The sequence below is a fragment of the Colias croceus genome, chromosome 11, assembly GCF_905220415.1.
Source record: "Colias croceus chromosome 11, ilColCroc2.1".
Taxonomy (NCBI): domain Eukaryota; kingdom Metazoa; phylum Arthropoda; class Insecta; order Lepidoptera; family Pieridae; genus Colias; species Colias croceus.
In genome coordinates this window covers 392,981-411,118 of record NC_059547.1, presented here as the reverse complement: position 1 = coordinate 411,118, position 18,138 = coordinate 392,981, and the positions used below count along the sequence as shown (strand labels likewise).

The window sequence follows — 18,138 nt, the reverse complement described above, 5'->3', positions numbered from 1 at the left end:
TCCTAATATTCTTATATTTTAAGTTGATAACGATACCTAACCCTTAATCGACCGATAATTAAAAAATGAGTGTTTTCTATGAAACCACAAAAATAAATTAATAATGATAGTTTACCAAATCCATTTGCAATTAACTGATGGCATGATGAACAAAATCATTTACTATATATTGATGTGGTTATTGATAAGTTTTCATAACACAAAGTGATTTGACAACGACAACATGGCTAGAGCAATTTTGGTAAGATTCTTTCATAATTATTAACTTGTAAAATATAAATTTAAAGCGCAGAATCTCCTGCATATCATGAACTAGGTACTTTTATTAAAATTTGACCACTTCGTAAGTGCGATATTAGAATTACTTTTTTACTGAAAAAATTGTTGCTTTACTCTTCTGTTTTCCACCTTACAGATAGCAGTATCTTTGGCGTTGCTTGTAGCTGCAGCTACATCTGCACCTGTAATCGATGGACAAGGCAAGGACATTGTATCCGGAGTATTCATCCCAGCTGATACGTTTAAGAACCTCCAAAACTCACAGAAAGGTGTCAAGTCTAATGGGCAAGGTCCAGCCTTATTAGAACAGCGAAGCACCGACACTGGGCCCACTCCAGCGGGGCAAAATAACGGAAACAACAACCCAAATCAGGGACAAAACACTGCTCAACAAAATGTCATCGTGAACCAGCAGCCAAATCAACAGAATGGACAAAACCAACAGAGTCAAAATCAGGGTCAAAACCAACCTCAACAACAAGCTTTTATCAACCAACCTAGCCAACAAACTTACGTAAGTCAGCCGTCTCAACAATCGTCTTATGGGAACCAACCTAACCAGCAACAAGTCTACGTAAGCCAGCAAACACAACAACCTTCATATGCAAGCCAGCAAAATCAACAGCCTTCATATGTTAATCAACAAAATCAACAACCGATATACGTCAGTCAGCCGAACCAACAGCCCATTCAGTATGTAAGCCAATCTGGACAGCCAATCTTAGTCAACCGTCCAGGTCAACAACAAACATTCATTGTATCTCAACCGAACCAACCGCAACAAATCTTAATTCAACGGCCGTCGTCTCAGCCAACCATGATCCTGACAACTCAGCCCAACGGTCAGCAAGTGCTTATCCAACAACAGCCGAATCAAGTGCTAGTACAACAACCATCTCAACCCAACCAACAGTCTGTTCTAGTGGCACAGCAACCAAACCAGCAGACAGTGTTGGTCCCTCAACAGTCAGGTCAACAACAGATCGTAGTTGGACAACAGCCAAACCGTCCTGAAATCATTCAGGGCCAACAATCACAACCGCAAACGGTTTATATGCAACAAGTTCAACCCAATGGTCAAACAATTCTTGTTCAGCAACCTTCTCAGCAGATACAGTCAAATCAACAAACAATCCTTGTGCCACAACAGTCAAACCAACCACAGCAAAATGGACGAACGATTCTGATCGCACAACCCTCACAGCAGGGTAATCAAGGAAGTGTTTACCTAATGCCTCAAAATCAACCCAATCAGAGCAGTAATCAAATTTTAGTCCCTGTTCAACAAGGATCCAGTCCTGTATACACAATTAATACTGGGAAGTAAAACAATTTAAAATACATGATCAATGATCATCATGCATTATAATGAACTAAAATAAATTACTGTTAATCAATATTTCTTACATTTTTTCACCCCTAACAATCCCTCTTGTAATAATGTAATGAATAAACAAATACATTCAATCACCATTCAATAAATCATCGTTGACTTTAGGACAATCTTAGGACCTTTTCTGCAGATCTCGAGACATAAATTTTTTCTTGGTTATGGCAATACATCTTTATCTAAAAGCCTTGTACCTTAACATCATTAAATTGTATTTATATATATTTTGATGACTGTTCTGTGACATTTGACATTCACCAAAGCTCAACAAAATAAAATGGCGGAAGCGGTATTTGCCTGAGTTGTCATATTAATCAATATTTAGAATCATTGTTTTTAATGTTTATTGACACAAATAGGGGGTAGAAATGTCTTCAACGGAGCCCTCACAGAACAAAACATGGGAACTTTCCCTTTACGAACTGCACCGAACGCCGCAGGAAGTAATCACGGACGCAACAGAGATCGCAGTATCCCCGCGAAGTTTGCATAGCGAATTGATGTGTCCAATTTGTTTGGATATGCTGAAAAAGACGATGACCACAAAAGAATGTCTTCACAGGTTTTGTTCTGATTGTATCATAACCGCCCTGCGGTCTGGCAATAAAGAATGTCCGACTTGTCGAAAGAAATTGGTATCGAAGCGTTCCCTTAGACCAGATCCAAACTTCGATCTGCTCATATCTAAAATTTATCCTAGCAGAGATGAATATGAGGCTCATCAAGAGCGTGTGCTTGCGAAAATAAATATGTCTCACTCACAAGCCTCCTTGGTAAATTCTATTACTGAGGGCATAAAATTGCAATCGCAGAATAGGCCTCAAAGGTCAAGAAAGAATCAAGAGGAGAATAGTAACAATAATAGCAATGCATCAAATTCAAATGGCAATGCTGATGCTGCTCAAAATGGTAGTAGCACATCAAACAACAGGGAGGGCTCAGCGTCTACTGGGAACCCGACTCCTCCTGGGCAGTCAACTTCAAACCCCGCGTCTGTAAGAAGCACACCATCCCCTGTGCCATCCAATATCAGTTCTGTGTCAAAAAACACAAGCACAACTAAGCGGGCAAAGTCAATTTTGACTTCAGAACGAAGTGAGGAAAGTGAATCGAGTGATGGCAGGTTTGTAACTATTTCCACTTGCTTTTTTTTACTATATTTGCCCTATAGTTAGAAAGTTAGATATTAACTGGTAGTAGTTAATTATTTTAGTTAATAACACTGTAAAAGCAATTAAATTCTAATTAAAGTCCAGTTAGATCATTTTTTTACCTTCAGTTCACAGAGACTATGTTAAAAACTGGTTAGTTGTTTAATAAATAAAATCAAAATTAAGAGGTGTATTTTTTAATTTCCATGACTTTATATTATTGTAGAACTGAAGGCGAGAACTCAATGGATACAGAAGGTGAAGGTGAGGTACTGAATCCCAATGAAATAGAGCTGGTGTTCAAGCCGCACCCCACTGAGATGACCGGGGACAACCAGCTCATGAGGGCTCTGAGGGACAGCTCAGTGCGATACTTGAAGACTACCGCTAATGCCTCTGGTGAGTACATAGTGATTGCATGAATTTACATGTTGGTTATTAAAAAATTATACAGTAGAAATAATCTGTTAAATGTCAACAGCATGTACAATTTTGTTAGTAGTTGTATTTAATAAGAGATCAAGCAGTGACATATTTTCTTTTATAAGAAAACTAGCTTTCCTCCCGCGTTTTCAAAGATAAACCCACATAGTTTCCGTTCCTGCGGGATTTCCGGGATAAAAACTATCCTATGTGTTAATCCAAGTTACCCTCTATATGTGTGCTAAATTTCATTGTAATCGGTTCAGTAGTATTTGCGTGAAATAGTAACAATTACACACACACACACACACACATCCTCACAAACTTTTGCATTTATAATATTAGTAGGATAGAATACAGTAATTAAAAAACTTGTTAAATGCACAATGGAGTCATATTAATTACGATTCAGATAAGAGATCAAACTAACTTATTCACGAAATATCCTATTGTTTACTATCTTTAAAAGGACAACAATTACTAAGGTTAAGCTACAATATGATGATGTGAATATACACAAGCAAAAGTTTATAATCTATATAAATATTATATAAAAATGAAACCCGTTTCGGGTTGTCACGGCATCACATGTGAACGGCATAACCAATTTCGATAATTATTTTTTTATTATATTCCTTGAAGTACGAGGATGGTTCTTATGTAGAGAAAACGTAAATATGTACTACGGGCGAAGCCGGGGTGAACCACTAGTTCCTACTATATTATAAAGACACTTTGACCACCAGTGACTCTAGCTGTTATGCTGTGCAGTTAAAACCACAGGCAAAAACTAGTATTTTGATAACTTATGTGTTATTTTAATACATAAGCTACACCACTACCAAATATCCTTAAAATCTGTTTACATAAAAGATCCATACATTAAAAAACTTAATATACTAGCTTTTCGTCCGCGGCTTCGCCTCCTTTGACTATAACCTAATAAATTATAATATTGTACTGATACCTTCCTCTTGAATCACTCTATCTATTAAAAAACTCCATCAAAATCTGTTGTCATGTCATCATATTAAAAATTTAAGCATATAGACACACAGATGGCGTAAAGCAACTTTGATGTATACTATGTAAGTAAGTAATATTCTAATATTCATATATTTTCACAGTGGATCATCTCAGCAAATACCTAGCCATGCGTCTGACTCTGGACCTGGATGCAGAGCTGCCGGAAGCTTACCGGCTGCTCAACTTCTGCATCTATGTGGCTCCGTCACCTGGACAGTTTGTGCCGCTCGCTGGCTCGCAGACGTTGAGACAGATTAATGATAAATATTGGAAGGTATATAATGTAATGTATTTTATTTCCGAAAATTAAGATGTTGTGTTTTTTTATTTATTCGAGATATTATTTAATTGTAAAGTATATTTTTGTAACTTTCTAAAATGTTGAAGAATTATAAGTTTCTATTGAGATGAATCGAAGAGGAAAAGAAAAAAGGGAATATAGCGTTTATAAAGTATGATAAGCTGATTATAAAGAAGACACATGAAAGCAACAGAGAAAAGAGGAAAAGAGAGACTTCAAGATCACCGAAAACACCACTACAAAAAAAAGTCAATGCAGGCGATATGGAAAGTACATTAACCACCTCGAACAACTCTACCTCTAAAACTGCAACAAAAGAAATTATCAGACCAAATATACTGAACTATGTAGAGCGCGGGAGATCAGCCTCATTTTCAAATATCTCAAAAAACTAATATACGACAACCGGACCCAAATAACCACAACAACCACACCATCCAACATAACAAAAATAAATTGCACCCCAAGCCGGCTTGTCACCGTGGGGGAAGATGACAAACACCCTCCATACAAATCAAGACATTATAATCCAAAGACAACTAAACATATACATGTCTGTACACTGAATACTCGGACACTAAGAACAGAAGAGAGCCTGAAAGAACTGGAAATAGCCATCTCTAATATAAAATGGGACATACTGGGCATCAGCGAGATGAGAAGGCCAGGAGAAGGGATAGAAGAAAAGGATGACTATATATTGTTTCATAAAGGAGAACACACCGGCCAAAAAGGCGTAGGTTTCCTTATAAAGTCTACAGTGAAGAAGAACATTTTGGGATTCGAAGGAGTTTCAGACAGGATTGCGGCAGTGCATTTAAAATTTCCGGGTTACAGGAAGAACTGGGCCATTTTTCAAATATATGCCCCAACAGAACATTCGGGGAAATCAGACATAGACCACTTCTATGACTGTTTAGCAGAAGCAATAAAGCCGCACTACAACAACAATATAATTATCATGGGCGACTTTAACGCGCAGGTTGGTGAAAGGCAAATTGGAGAAGAATTTGTAATCGGGAGGTATGGTCATGGAAAAAGAAGCCAAAATGGACAGAAACTAGTAGAATTCATGATGGAAAACAACCTTTTTCTAATGAACTCACGCTACCTCAAAAAACCTAAAAGCAAATGGACGTGGTGCTCTCCAGGTGCAAAATTCAGAACTGAAATTGACTTCATTTTAACAAACAAAGCAAATGCGTTCTCAGATACCAACATAGTCAAAAACCTTAACTTCAACACAGACCATCGTATGGTTAGGAGCTGCCTAAGTTCAAACCAACCCAAAAGATCCAGGAAAAACCTCGCTAATAATAAGCCGCTCCAAATATCTGAACTCAGTCATCCTAGCAATCCCCGCACAACAGAAACAGAATCATTCAATGAAATCATTACCTCTGACGCAGAAACTGGGATTAAATACAAGAGATTGCAAAACAAACTGAAAGAGATGCTAACCAGCAGGCGAAGGAGCAAGGAAAGTTATTTAAGCAAAGAAACAATGGAACTGTTAGACGAAAGAAGAGCACTAATATCAAACAAAGGGGACAAGGATAGACGCCAAAAAATTTCGAATCTTAGCAAGGAAATAAAGGAAAATATGAGGAATGACCGCAAGAAACAAAGAAATAGAGTCTTGGAAGAAAATATAAAAAGAACAGGAGGAGCAAAAAAGGCTATGAAACAACTAAGTGAACACGGCAAAGAATGGATACCGAAACTAAAGCAACGCGAATCTTATTTAACTAATCGACTCTCAATACAGAAATTAGCTTCGGACTATTACCGCCGACTGTATACTGATAAATACGTTCCAGGGATAGATCCAATACCAGAAGTAAAAGAGACAAACGGAAATAGAGTTGACGAAGTACCCGAAATACTCGCCTCAGAGGTAACCAAGGCAATAAATTCCCAAAAACTCGAGAAAGCCCCAGGGCCGGACAGGATACCTAACGAATTGCTCAAGGGAACTTTAGAGGAAATTAGTCCTGCGCTGGCAAAACTTTTTAATGAAATACTACAAACAAGGCAAATCCCGGAAGAATGGACCAAGTCTCACATAATTCTAATACATAAAAAAGGCCCTAGAGATGAGATTGAGAATTACAGGCCAATCTCTCTTATTTCCAGTATATATAAGGTGTTTGCTAAAGTCATCCTGGAAAGGATATCACCAACGCTGAACGAGAGCCAACCCGTGGAGCAGGCGGGATTTAGGGGGAACTTCAGCACATTGGATCACATACACACACTAAAGCAGCTGATACAAAAGTATAACGAATATAACAAACAATTATACTTGGCATTTATAGACTACTCAAAGGCGTTCGACAGCCTCAGGCACCACTACATTTGGCGGAGCCTTGAACAACAAGGCGTCCACAGTAGTTATATAGAATTGCTTAACAGTTTGTACGCATCTAACAAAGCCTGCATTAAACTGGAATCAACAGGAGAGCCATTTCCTGTTGAAAAGGGCGTGCGCCAAGGCGACCCTCTCTCTCCTACGTTATTTAACGCTGTACTCGAGCACATCTTCAGACAGCTTAACTGGGACCACTTAGGTGTGAACATTAATGGAGCTCACCTAAATCACCTAAGATTCGCCGATGATCTGGTGCTTATAGAAGAAGATCCTGCAGCAATACAACTAATGATGCAGAGCCTTGCAGATGCAAGCAGAGAAGTTGGCCTGGAAATCAATGCCAGTAAAACAAAATTGATGTCAAACTCTAGGGAACTAGATGTTATGGTAGATGGCAAAAAGATCGAATATGTCAAAGAATATATTTACTTAGGACAGATAATTTCCCCTTCAGATGTCATGACAAAAGAAATTAACAGACGAATAGCTCAAGGATGGAGGAAATACTGGTCGTTGAAGGAAATAATGAAAAGTAGGGTGCTGGACAATCGTATAAAAAAGAAAACGTTCGACACTTGTATTCTCCCAGTTCTCTCTTATGGCTGCGAAACCTGGTCGACAACACACTACCACAGAGAGAAGCTTATAAAATGTCAACGTGCCATGGAACGAAGCATGCTAGGGCTGAAAATTAAAGACAGAGTCAGGAACGCAGACATAAGGAAAAGAACAAAGCTCACAGACATACTTACCCGGATAGACACCCAAAAATGGAGATGGACAGGTCATTTGCTACGCCATCCTATTAATAAATGGAGCAAGCAAGTCACCCTCTGGCTACCAAGAGACGGCAAAAGAAGCAGGGGTCGCCAAGTTAGAAGATGGGAAGATGACTTGAAACAGACTGCAGGACCATTTTGGATGAGAGTAGCAAGGGACAGGTTACATTGGAAAGAATTGGAGGAGGCCTATGCCAAAAGGCACACCGAACTTAGGGACCTCTTGTAACCCTATGTTTAGGAATAAAAGGCTATATTATATTATATATTATTATATTGAGATGGATTGTCACCATAACAAATTTTAATAAATGTCTATATGCAACTCCTATTAAAAAGCTTCATTATTCCATTATTTCCACAGTTCATAAAAACATATTACTTTTCGCTAAAGAAACAAAAATTAGTATCCTTGATTCTATATACTTTCTGAACCAAACAGTTTTGCAACACCACCAACTTACTTATTTATTTAGTTCTTTATTGCTAGAGAAAATAAAATAATATATACAAATGGCCTTGTCGCTATGTAGCGATCTAACTTCAAGATTGAAATCAACTCAAATTTATTAGACTCTTATTAATATTTGAAAAGAAAATGGATATTTTTTATATTATACTAATTATTTACTTTTATTACTGTTACAGGTAAACAAGCCCCTGGAAATGTATTACTCCTGGAAGAAAACCTAGGAGTAACTTGTTAGTTGCAACTTGCAAGTTGCAGCTAAAGTGGTACAATAGTTAAGAATATACCTAAAATATAACTTTTATGCGAGACATGGACTCTATGTGATAATGTATATCATAGAAATAAGTGTAATTAATGGAATTTTTATTTTATGAATTCAATTTAATGTTATTTTAATTTTATGAATTTATGCTGATATAAATTTTAATTATTTTATGAATCTTCTCAATACAATACTGTAAATTTGTATTATCTCATATTTTTAAGTTTTAAATTTTCAAATGATTCTTCGATAGTCTGTATAATGTAAATAATGAAATTCATTTTTTAAATACATATGATTTATAATAATTATTGTAAACTGTATTAATGTTTTATCATTGAACATACTTTTACTCTAATGTAATAATTTTATTAATTATAATTAATGTATATTAATGTGCAAATAAATGGAATTCAATTTTTTTTTGTTTGTTTTCTTATCATTCAATATTTCAAAGAAGCATACACCTACACTAAAGAAGATATTATATCAAAATACCCAGGCAATTTGATATGATATAAATTCTAAATAATTTTTAAAAAGGGCTCATTAATACAAAAACAAATATATACAAATAATTTATTCCTTGCATTTATTGGACGTTTGTACTTATATAAACAGATAAAAAAATTGTCAAATATAGGTATTTGTGACTGCACATATCACGAAACAATAAATTTCTTAATACTACAAACCCAGTAACATTTATTAAAATGTTTTAACTTTCAAGCTTTACTGAAAAATTGAAGCATTAGGTATATTAGGCGCGTGGCGCGAAATTCAAATGTGCTCCAGGTACAAAATATATTTAATGTTTAGGAGGTATAAAACGATGTCTAAATGCATTATATTCCCTTCTAAGTGCTTTGGTTGATTCAAGTTTAATAGTTTTCAGTGCTTCCACTATTTCGTCTTTGTTTTCCGCATCGCGCGCACTGGCCAACCTTTCTATGGTTGCAAAATCTAACTCTTCTACATTTTCAGATTCCTCCAATAATCGTTCTACATCACGTAGGTAACTGCGAAACGATGCACTCTCAGCGTCTTCGGAATAATTTAAAAGTCTTTCATTATGTTCCCATAAATCCAAAGCTCGTCGCCCGTGCTTCATTTTACAAGTAATCATGAAGTTTCTAAACAACCTTCTCCCTTTCTCATCATTTAACACATTCTCAATGTTATCCGTGAACCGATCTAGGTCCGAATTTGTTATTCCTTCGAGATCATCACAGCCGCAGACGGCAAAACATTTATCCATTTTATTATCATTTGTTCACCGTGAATTATCGATTTTATTAACTATATGACTCATATTTTAATAACATATTTCAATAACTTCATGCATATTTAATCACTTGAAATATACCATATTTTGTTTTACATACACTTTACCTTGTATATTTAATGTACACTTTTTTCACAGTTCAAATCTCGAGACGGTCAACTCGGACTGATCGAATTTTATTGGTCTGAGATTCAAATATACAATTGAGGTTAACTCAGGTTCAACCAAAATAGTTAAGTAGGTAGGTACCTATGTGTAGTCATGATAAAGTTCACGGTGACAAAATCACGATCTTCCGATAATATTTCTGCTTTCTCGCAATTCACGTAGACTTATAACACTGTTATTCACTCCTAATTTCCTAAATTAGAATCCTCGAAAAGTACCTAGGTAAAACGCGCATGCGCAGTTTACAAATGGAATTATTAAGTACGGGCTACCTGTACAATAAATAAAGATAGATTACAAATCTTTGTGCCTATGTTGTATGTTACATTTTGAGGCATTACATCACGCCAGGTGAAAAAAACAGTCGTGACCTCGATAAATGTATCATTCATGGGAACTATAAAACAATAGAACTTGGAAAAGTACAAAGGTACTTTGTTAATGTGATAAATATTATGTTGTGTGCATTGGGCACACATGGGGCACACGACTATATACTTGGATCATTCATAGATTATTACATAGGTAAATAAATAACCAAAATAAGCATGTCAATAATCAATAAATGAGAATCGGTATTCGGTGTTGGTTGGTGTTGGTGTACACAGTTGGTAGTTGGTACCTACACAGCTGATTGCTGATTGCTCATTTGTCATTGATGGTCATTGGCTTTGGCTTTGGCCAAGAAGCTTATATCTAATACACTGGAGATTTCGGTATGAACATTGACGTGTAACAAGAAAATATTGCCCAGTTCATGTTTTTTATCACTTTCACACCTAACTTGGTATTGCCACTGTTAATACGAAGTTTTCCCAAGGCTACTATGTATGCTGTAATATTCTGTGCAAAAGGTTAGTTTTTGTACATGATTTTGTTGATAAATTGCCAACAACGTCATTCAGAAGCATTGTTGGATGAGACAATTATTATTTATGCTAAATAAACTAAGTATCTGAACCAATTATTAAAAAGCGATACTCCCTGATTATGGGTAGTCACCATAATAAAATTGTAGCAACTCTCACTTTGTCAATATGGCATGTGTGTCAAAAAAATTGCGTCGCTTCGAATATTTAAGTTAATATTGTTGCTTATTTAATGAATATTTTCCGAATATAAAGAATGCATTGTATTGTGCAAAATTGCAGAAGTATTTGGACACCAAATTCTGGCATAGAATTTCACAGGCAAGTGTATATTTACGTTATTTACAATATTCCTCAATACTCCTGCATTTACCTGTTTAGAATCATTTCAATGGCAAAAATTGTCTAATTTAGCATCATTTTAGTAAGCAGTCATGTTAAATTTGTTATTTCCCTAATACTTTATCATTTTTCAACAAGTTTTCAATAAACAGATTTAACAAGTAAGGTAACCATGATGACGAGTTTTTATGGATAGCGAAGAGAATATATTGTAATAACAATATTATGATGAAAATTTAGAACACCATTTTAAAGATTGTTACTAGTAATGAAACAACACTCGACATCGGTATTGCACTCACATGTAGTTATAAGATTGTTCGTTTTTCATTGAAATTTATACTTTTTTAACTTACCTCATATTTTTTTGTTTTACGTATTTCAGCTTTCCAAAAAGTAAAATAAAAAGAAATATATGTGCCCATCAAGGTTACTGAGGATTACGACCCAGAAAAAAATACCTTTTGAAAAATAAACTTTGTAAAGTTAGCTGAAATTTGTGCAAGGCTGCTATAAACAGTTTTTCTTTGATGATTCTGGCTTGAAATTGACCCGTCGAAGCAACGCGTTTAAAAAGAAGATCTGAGTAGCTAACAATTTGGTAAACAGCATCTGATGCAAAACACAACTTTCCTCTATTTACAAAGGATGTTAAGCTATATATCGGTTCATATCCAAGCTTTGTAGCCAAAAGTTATTTAAAACTATCATTCTATACCAATTAAAATTGTATGTACCTATAAAGTATGACCATAATATTATAATATAAATACTGTTAAAAATATATGTCGTTATTATTTATAGACCATGATTTTTAGTTTTTTCTATTTTGAAAAATCCTGAATTTACAAACCAGCGTGGTCACTCGACAGAAAGAGACAAATAACATGACTGACGTCATTGAATGTCATAGTTTCTTGTTTCAAGTTAATGGTCATAGTGCAATCTCCAGTGTATTAGAGGATATAAGCTTCTTGGCTTTGGCCATTGCGGATTGCCTGTGGTCATTGGTCAACACTTGGTCAACACACACAGATGGACAATGTTCATTGCTGACAACTTGACAAATGACAACTGACAGTACAGAACTTACGATCAATGCTTACGATACAAGCACAAGAGGAGCAAGTAATATTGCTATACACTATACAAGTTGCAAGTTGCATGCAAATAAAATGAAAGCTAGAGAATTTTCGCTGATGTCAGATCATCATTGCAATCATTTTTTGTGACCTACATAATTGACCTACACAATCAATTCTGATTTAGCCGATATTCATATTTCATGTTATATCAATGATTCTGATTCAGACTGATTCAGACCAATAAAAAGTACTTGATTGGTCTGAGTTTTATTAAGTACTTCAAAATTTATCTGATTTCTAATGTTTAATTTGTACATAATAATTATAATACATATTATACTTACATTGAGACTTGAGAGTAACAAATAATGCACCAACATATCTGTGCAACATATACTATTTATTGAAGTGAAACTTCTTTATCGGGGTTGGAAAAAAATTTAGTGTAACATTTTTTCGTTACGCGTGACATTTTCCGTTACGCGCCATCTTTTTTTATCCCTACCACGCGTGATTCGACGTATTTCTGTGAAGTTGCTATATAGTAAATTATTTTTTGAAAAATAAGGTTATAAAGAAGTTTTACTTCTTACGTGTGTACACTAGTACACGCACACATTTTTTTAAATATTTCTTTTTGTTTAATAAAATATAGAACGTTTTAAAAATGTAAATAATGTTGATTATTAAGTATTATTGACCCGAACCGGCCTCGGCCGCGGCTCCGCGCGTTTCCCCTGCATTTTAAATATGTTATATCTTCAGAAATATTCTGCATACAAATTACATGTTGTATCGGACCATTTTGATATAGATAAAACGAAAAATGTATTAAATTACTTAATAGGATAAGGATTAGTGCTGTATTTCTTAAATTATTTTATGCTATTCTGTGCTTAATTAACCGACTTTAAAAAAGATTCTAAAAGGAGATTATTCTTATTTTATTCTGATAGGAGATTATTATTATTTAAGGCTTAGAGTATATATATATTACAATAGTATAGAGCGAGTGTATTGCACAAATTGCATAGTGCGCATCGTAGGCAGATGAGCTATAGATACTATATATATGTGTGTGTGACAAATAGGGATGGGTAGGGATAGGTATCAATTGAGTGTTGAACTATCGATAAGTTATGTAAATAAATATGTATCATAAGTAAATTTTATGTTCAATAAGTTATTAAAGGAAAAATATATGAATAAAGTATAAATATGTAATTTTAAAATTGTTTACCAACTGAATAAAGTTTGTTAATTCCATTAGAATATTAAATATTATATAAGAAATTTTCTTGTATTAAATAAAAGTACTTTAAAAAATATGTTTAATTGGAATATCAGAAAAACGTGAGTACTTTTTAAATAATAAAGTTAATAAAATAAAAGATCGGGTTTAGTGCTATTTCTTTAATAATAAATCAAACAATAATAATAATGTTTTAAAAATGATAAAAAATATTAAGGAATAACTTAAAATAACTTAAAATGGTAATATAATAAACAATATTAACAATTTTTTATTTAATTTTATCCATTCTACTATCAAAATCTTCAAAATCAATTTAGCGGTTCTGAAAATATATCGTAACATTACATACTTTACATTTACACTATAATACATTCGCATTCATAATATAAGAAAGTGTATCATACAAAACACACCACAAATTTATTTATAATACATTTTTAAAAGTTTTAATTTTAAACATAAATAAATAATTTGTTCAAATATAGTTCTTGTAGTAAACTTTATATCGAGTACAGCGTTGGTCAGGTCACATCACTACGATCACGTGGCGGAAGTGAGGCGCGCGAGCGAGCCTGCGCGTGTCCGCCTCCCACCTACCCTTCACCCCCGCGATGCTAGATTTATTTTCATAAAAATAAGTATAACTATCGACTTACTGATGAAATGTGATAGTGGATTTCAATTTTGTGTATTTTTTAGTATCGTTTTTGCAAGATAGAACTGCACATTTCACCATGTTTATTCGTAAATATGAAAAAAATCCAGAGCAACGCACTTCGTGAGCACTCAACCACGACTGCGAGCGCTCGCGGCGGGAGCGTCGTGTTGTTCCCACCTGTGCCTACTGTTCCCACTTGGTTGTTCGCACTCTATAGATAGTATATATACTCTGATTTTAGGCCTTGTACCAACTTCAAATCTTTTGAAGTGAAACTTCTGCGCGTTGAGAGTAAAATTTCAAGATCGCGTCATGGCAATACCGTCACGTCATTGAGTGGCGACGATTGTCGATTTTGTACCTATAGTTTTGTATCTTCAAATCTTACAAAGAAGACTTCTGGCACGTGTGCTAGGCACACACGCTCTTTTTTTAAGCAAATAGCACATCTAATCAATAAATTATTTTTTAGTTTTTGAATTCGGTCGAGTCGTTGAATCTATTTTTTTATAAGGGATGTGTTTAAAGAAAATGTTTTATTTCCACAGAACAGTTTATTCTTAATAACAATATTTTATTATTTTCAATTTCGCTAAATCACTAGAAATAGTTTTTCAACGAAAATTTTGTGTGTAATGTTACTACATTGAAAAATAAAATTAGACGCTGTCAGAAATATTGTCTGTAGCGATCGGCCATTTTGCAGGTTTTTCGGCGACTGTAACACGTGTTCTGTAGGTTACTCATTGAATTTTGTGAAAAATAGTTACTAAAACCCTGTAAATTTTGTGTACAATAGAGAATAATCTGTTCCAGGTTGCCACAATGGCAGTAGCTAAGAAACCAGTAGCTAAAAAAGCTCAGTTGCACCAGAAAACTGGTAAAAAAGGTGTCAAAGGCGGTAAAATCCGTGGCAAGGGCCAGAGGAGAAAGATTAGCCTGAAGTTTACCATTGACTGCACACACCCCGCCGAAGACAGCATCCTTGATGTAGCCAACTTCGAAAAGTACTTGAAGGAACGTGTAAAGGTGGAAGGTAAAACAAATAACCTAGGCAATCACGTTGTCATCGCCCGCGACAAGACAAAAGTAGCCATCAGTGCAGGTTGGTAGCATTTTCATCCATGTAGAATAGTTGGTGTCAATTAGAATTTACATTTATAGTAATAATACATTAAAAAAAAGATGTTAATTATCATTTTTTCTCTTTATATGTTCAGCTTTTTTACTTTTGTTATCATCAATATTATTTCAAAGAGGTTATTTTATACATGATGGTATAATAATAATAAAAGTTATTCAGTCAACTGACCATCACAAAAACAAACATTCAACATTAATATTACCACCATCATATCATAACCTTTAATTAATGCTAAATATTTTTCTGTTTTATGTATAGAATTAAGTAATTAAATCTTCTATATAAATATCTAATTAAAACACTTGAAACAAAACTGAATCCAATTACTATATTTCAAATATATTAAATAAATCTATGCACTTTTAGATAAACACACAATCTATCTCCAAATTATTTACTGTTTAGATCAATATATCTCAAAAATTATTATGACATCATATTTTTTATATTTCTCACATGAGGTCTCAATAAAAAAACAATATATACAAACAGTACATAGCAAACTAATCATTTTATATGAAACAAATCTTAAAAATATGAGATTGCTTATGTTTTTCCCATAGTTTTAATTTATAAAACCCTTTATTGTAACATGTAACTCTACTTAATTAACAATTATTTATTCTCTGTTCCAGACATTCCCTTCTCAAAGAGGTACCTCAAATACTTGACAAAGCGCTACCTCAAAAAGAACAACCTGCGTGACTGGCTGCGAGTGGTCGCCTCCACACATGACTCGTATGAGCTGCGCTACTTCAACATCAACGCTGACAGCGACAATGAGGATAACGAGGATTAACCTGTTGCTAATTATATAGTTTTACACTAACTTGCTTTTTATTTATTTCCCCCGTTTTTGAAAATCCAACAGTATGACAGTACTGATACATTTTTTTCCAATAATCGTTGGTAAATTTTTAACCTTATTAGAAATTAGCGGTCCGCCCTGGCTTCGCCCGTGGTACATATTTCGCAATACAAGGGTCTAAAGATTGTCTGTGCCAAATTTCGTCAAAATCGGTTGAGGTTGAGGTTGTTGCGGGAAAGCGTAACAGACAGACAGACAGAGTTACTTTCGCATTTTTAATATTAGCATGGACCCAATAAATATCTAGTATATTCGTCCATGATATTAGTAGGGATTGGTGGTAGATAATAAGATCTTCATTGAGATTATGCCATTGATTCTAAAAATATAAAATTTTGGAATGAAAAATACTAAGCTGCTTTAAATTATATCTTATTTGTAGAGTACCAGAATTCAGTGTAAAATTATTCTGATCTAATAAATTTTATTCTGTACCCTACTTGTTGCACCTACAATTTTCATTTATATCCTTTACAAATTGCAATCATAATATTACTAGCTTACCGCCCGCGGCTTCGCCCGCTTTCTCTAAAACGATTTGAGATTTAAACTATTCTATCTCTCAAGTTGGATCGAACTGCACATGGTGTGCGAATTTTATTATAATTGGTTAAGTGGTTTAGGAGTCCATTGAGGACAAACATTGTGACACGAGATTTATATATATATTAAGATTAAGTGGTTATTAAATTTTAACAGTAAAATTAAAAATTTGTTTACCTACAATTTATTCACTAAATCTGAATTAGGAAATACTATTTTGAGTCTGGCAGTAGGTAGAAACATTTCTGTAAAGTCAATTTCCTTCAGTTACCTATCAAAAGATAAACCCATTCAATCAAAAACTTTCTTCAGGTACAAGTAGAGAATATGTTGTCTACAATATAAAAATGAATCGCAAAATGTGTTGGTAAGCGCATAACTCGAGAACGGCTGAACTAATTTCGTTAATCCTTTTTTTTAATATTCCTTGAAGTATGAGGATGGTTCTTATGTAGAGAAAATTTAAACATGTACCGCGGGCGAAGCCGGGGCGGACCGCTAGGTTCAAATAAAAATATAATTAGACATCTATTTTCATAAAGTAGGTATTAAAAATAATAAAAATTGAAATTTTTGTGACACAAATCATTATAATTTTGATGATTTTTTGTTTCTGTTATATAGGTACCTAACTATCAACAGCTAGTTATCGGCAACAGATATGAATAGGCTATAATTTATTTTAAGATTCAAACTCAAACATTTATTTATTCAATTTGACTTCTTTTAAAGGCACTTTTAAATCGTCATTACATTTTTAAACTTTTACCAGTTACCACCGATTCGGAATTTTTTTTTACTTGTATTTGAATCTACAAAGCATAATCAAACTTTTCCATTGTTCCATTTAATAAAAATTATTCGAGAACAAAATCAATATACAGAATTTTTTCATTTAAAGACGTCTCTCGGAGTCGGTCGCAGTATATAAGCTTCATGGTCGCAGTGCACAATAACGAATGAGCTGATTTATTACTAAGTGAGTAAGGGTCAACTCACACCAAAAGAGCGTCGAAGCGCGGCGAAGCGGAGCGCAGTTTCCGTGTCATATGAATTTTAACTTTATCTTCATTACTATAATACTTATTATCGCATGACAAGCTCGAACGAGTCGCGCGGATGCCCGCGGCGCCGCTGGAATTCCATTAACGGAGCCGTGCGACTGCGCGAGAAGTCGCGGGAATTCCCGAGAATGCTCGAGCATTCGCGAGCGGCCGCTGGCAATATCCCGCCCCTCGCGCCCGCTCCCCGCACGCGTCTGTGCGCGCGAGTATTCGAACAGCGCAAAGAGCGACCCGTGAATTCATCGCGGGAAGGCGCGCGGATTCCCGCGACTGCTCGAGAAGTCGCTGGAATGCTCGAGAAGTCGCGGGTCTCCGCTACTCCGCGCTTCGCCGCTCTTTTGGTGTGAGTTGACCCTTAGGGTCAACTCACACCAAAAGAATGCTCGAGCATTCTCGGGAATTC

The 18,138-nt window shown here is 34.8% G+C and overlaps 4 protein-coding genes across 4 annotated transcripts; 3 read left to right on the top strand and 1 right to left on the bottom strand.

Annotated features, from left to right (window-relative positions):
• The first annotated feature begins 223 nt into the window (after positions 1-223).
• On the top strand, positions 224-1,606 carry LOC123695636 (transcription factor SPT20 homolog). The gene is made up of 2 exons (XM_045641541.1): positions 224-241; positions 416-1,606. Exons 1-2 carry the CDS (start codon positions 224-226, stop codon positions 1,604-1,606), a joined length of 1,209 nt encoding a protein of 402 aa, XP_045497497.1.
• Positions 1,607-1,918: 312 nt separating this feature from the next.
• On the top strand, positions 1,919-8,876 carry LOC123695578 (E3 ubiquitin-protein ligase RING1). The gene is made up of 4 exons (XM_045641472.1): positions 1,919-2,792; positions 3,047-3,219; positions 4,371-4,543; positions 8,369-8,876. Exons 1-4 carry the CDS (start codon positions 2,038-2,040, stop codon positions 8,411-8,413), a joined length of 1,146 nt encoding a protein of 381 aa, XP_045497428.1. The 5' UTR covers positions 1,919-2,037; the 3' UTR covers positions 8,414-8,876.
• A 143-nt stretch (positions 8,877-9,019) lies between these two features.
• On the bottom strand, positions 9,020-10,509 carry LOC123695746. The gene has a single exon (XM_045641665.1). It carries the CDS (start codon positions 9,710-9,712, stop codon positions 9,263-9,265), a length of 450 nt encoding a protein of 149 aa, XP_045497621.1. The 5' UTR covers positions 9,713-10,509; the 3' UTR covers positions 9,020-9,262.
• A 4,241-nt stretch (positions 10,510-14,750) lies between these two features.
• Positions 14,751-16,089, top strand: LOC123695419 (60S ribosomal protein L22-like). Its single transcript, XM_045641262.1, has 3 exons — positions 14,751-14,850; positions 14,933-15,221; positions 15,896-16,089. The coding sequence occupies exons 2-3, from the start codon at positions 14,942-14,944 to the stop codon at positions 16,057-16,059; spliced, it is 444 nt and encodes a 147-aa protein (XP_045497218.1). The 5' UTR covers positions 14,751-14,850; positions 14,933-14,941; the 3' UTR covers positions 16,060-16,089.
• Positions 16,090-18,138: the final 2,049 nt, after the last annotated feature.

Excerpts from the sequence above, each read along its gene's own strand:
- LOC123695419 (XM_045641262.1), top strand. The coding sequence starts at position 14,942 with ATGGCAGTAGCTAAGAAACCAGTAGCTAAAAAAGCTCAGTTGCACCAG. Across the intron at positions 15,222-15,895 it reads AAAAGTAGCCATCAGTGCAG|ACATTCCCTTCTCAAAGAGG; the intron begins GTTGGTAGCATT and ends TCTCTGTTCCAG.
- LOC123695746 (XM_045641665.1), bottom strand. The coding sequence starts at position 9,712 with ATGGATAAATGTTTTGCCGTCTGCGGCTGTGATGATCTCGAAGGAATA.
- LOC123695578 (XM_045641472.1), top strand. The coding sequence starts at position 2,038 with ATGTCTTCAACGGAGCCCTCACAGAACAAAACATGGGAACTTTCCCTT. Across the intron at positions 2,793-3,046 it reads AGTGAATCGAGTGATGGCAG|AACTGAAGGCGAGAACTCAA; the intron begins GTTTGTAACTAT and ends ATATTATTGTAG. Across the intron at positions 4,544-8,368 it reads TTAATGATAAATATTGGAAG|GTAAACAAGCCCCTGGAAAT; the intron begins GTATATAATGTA and ends TTACTGTTACAG.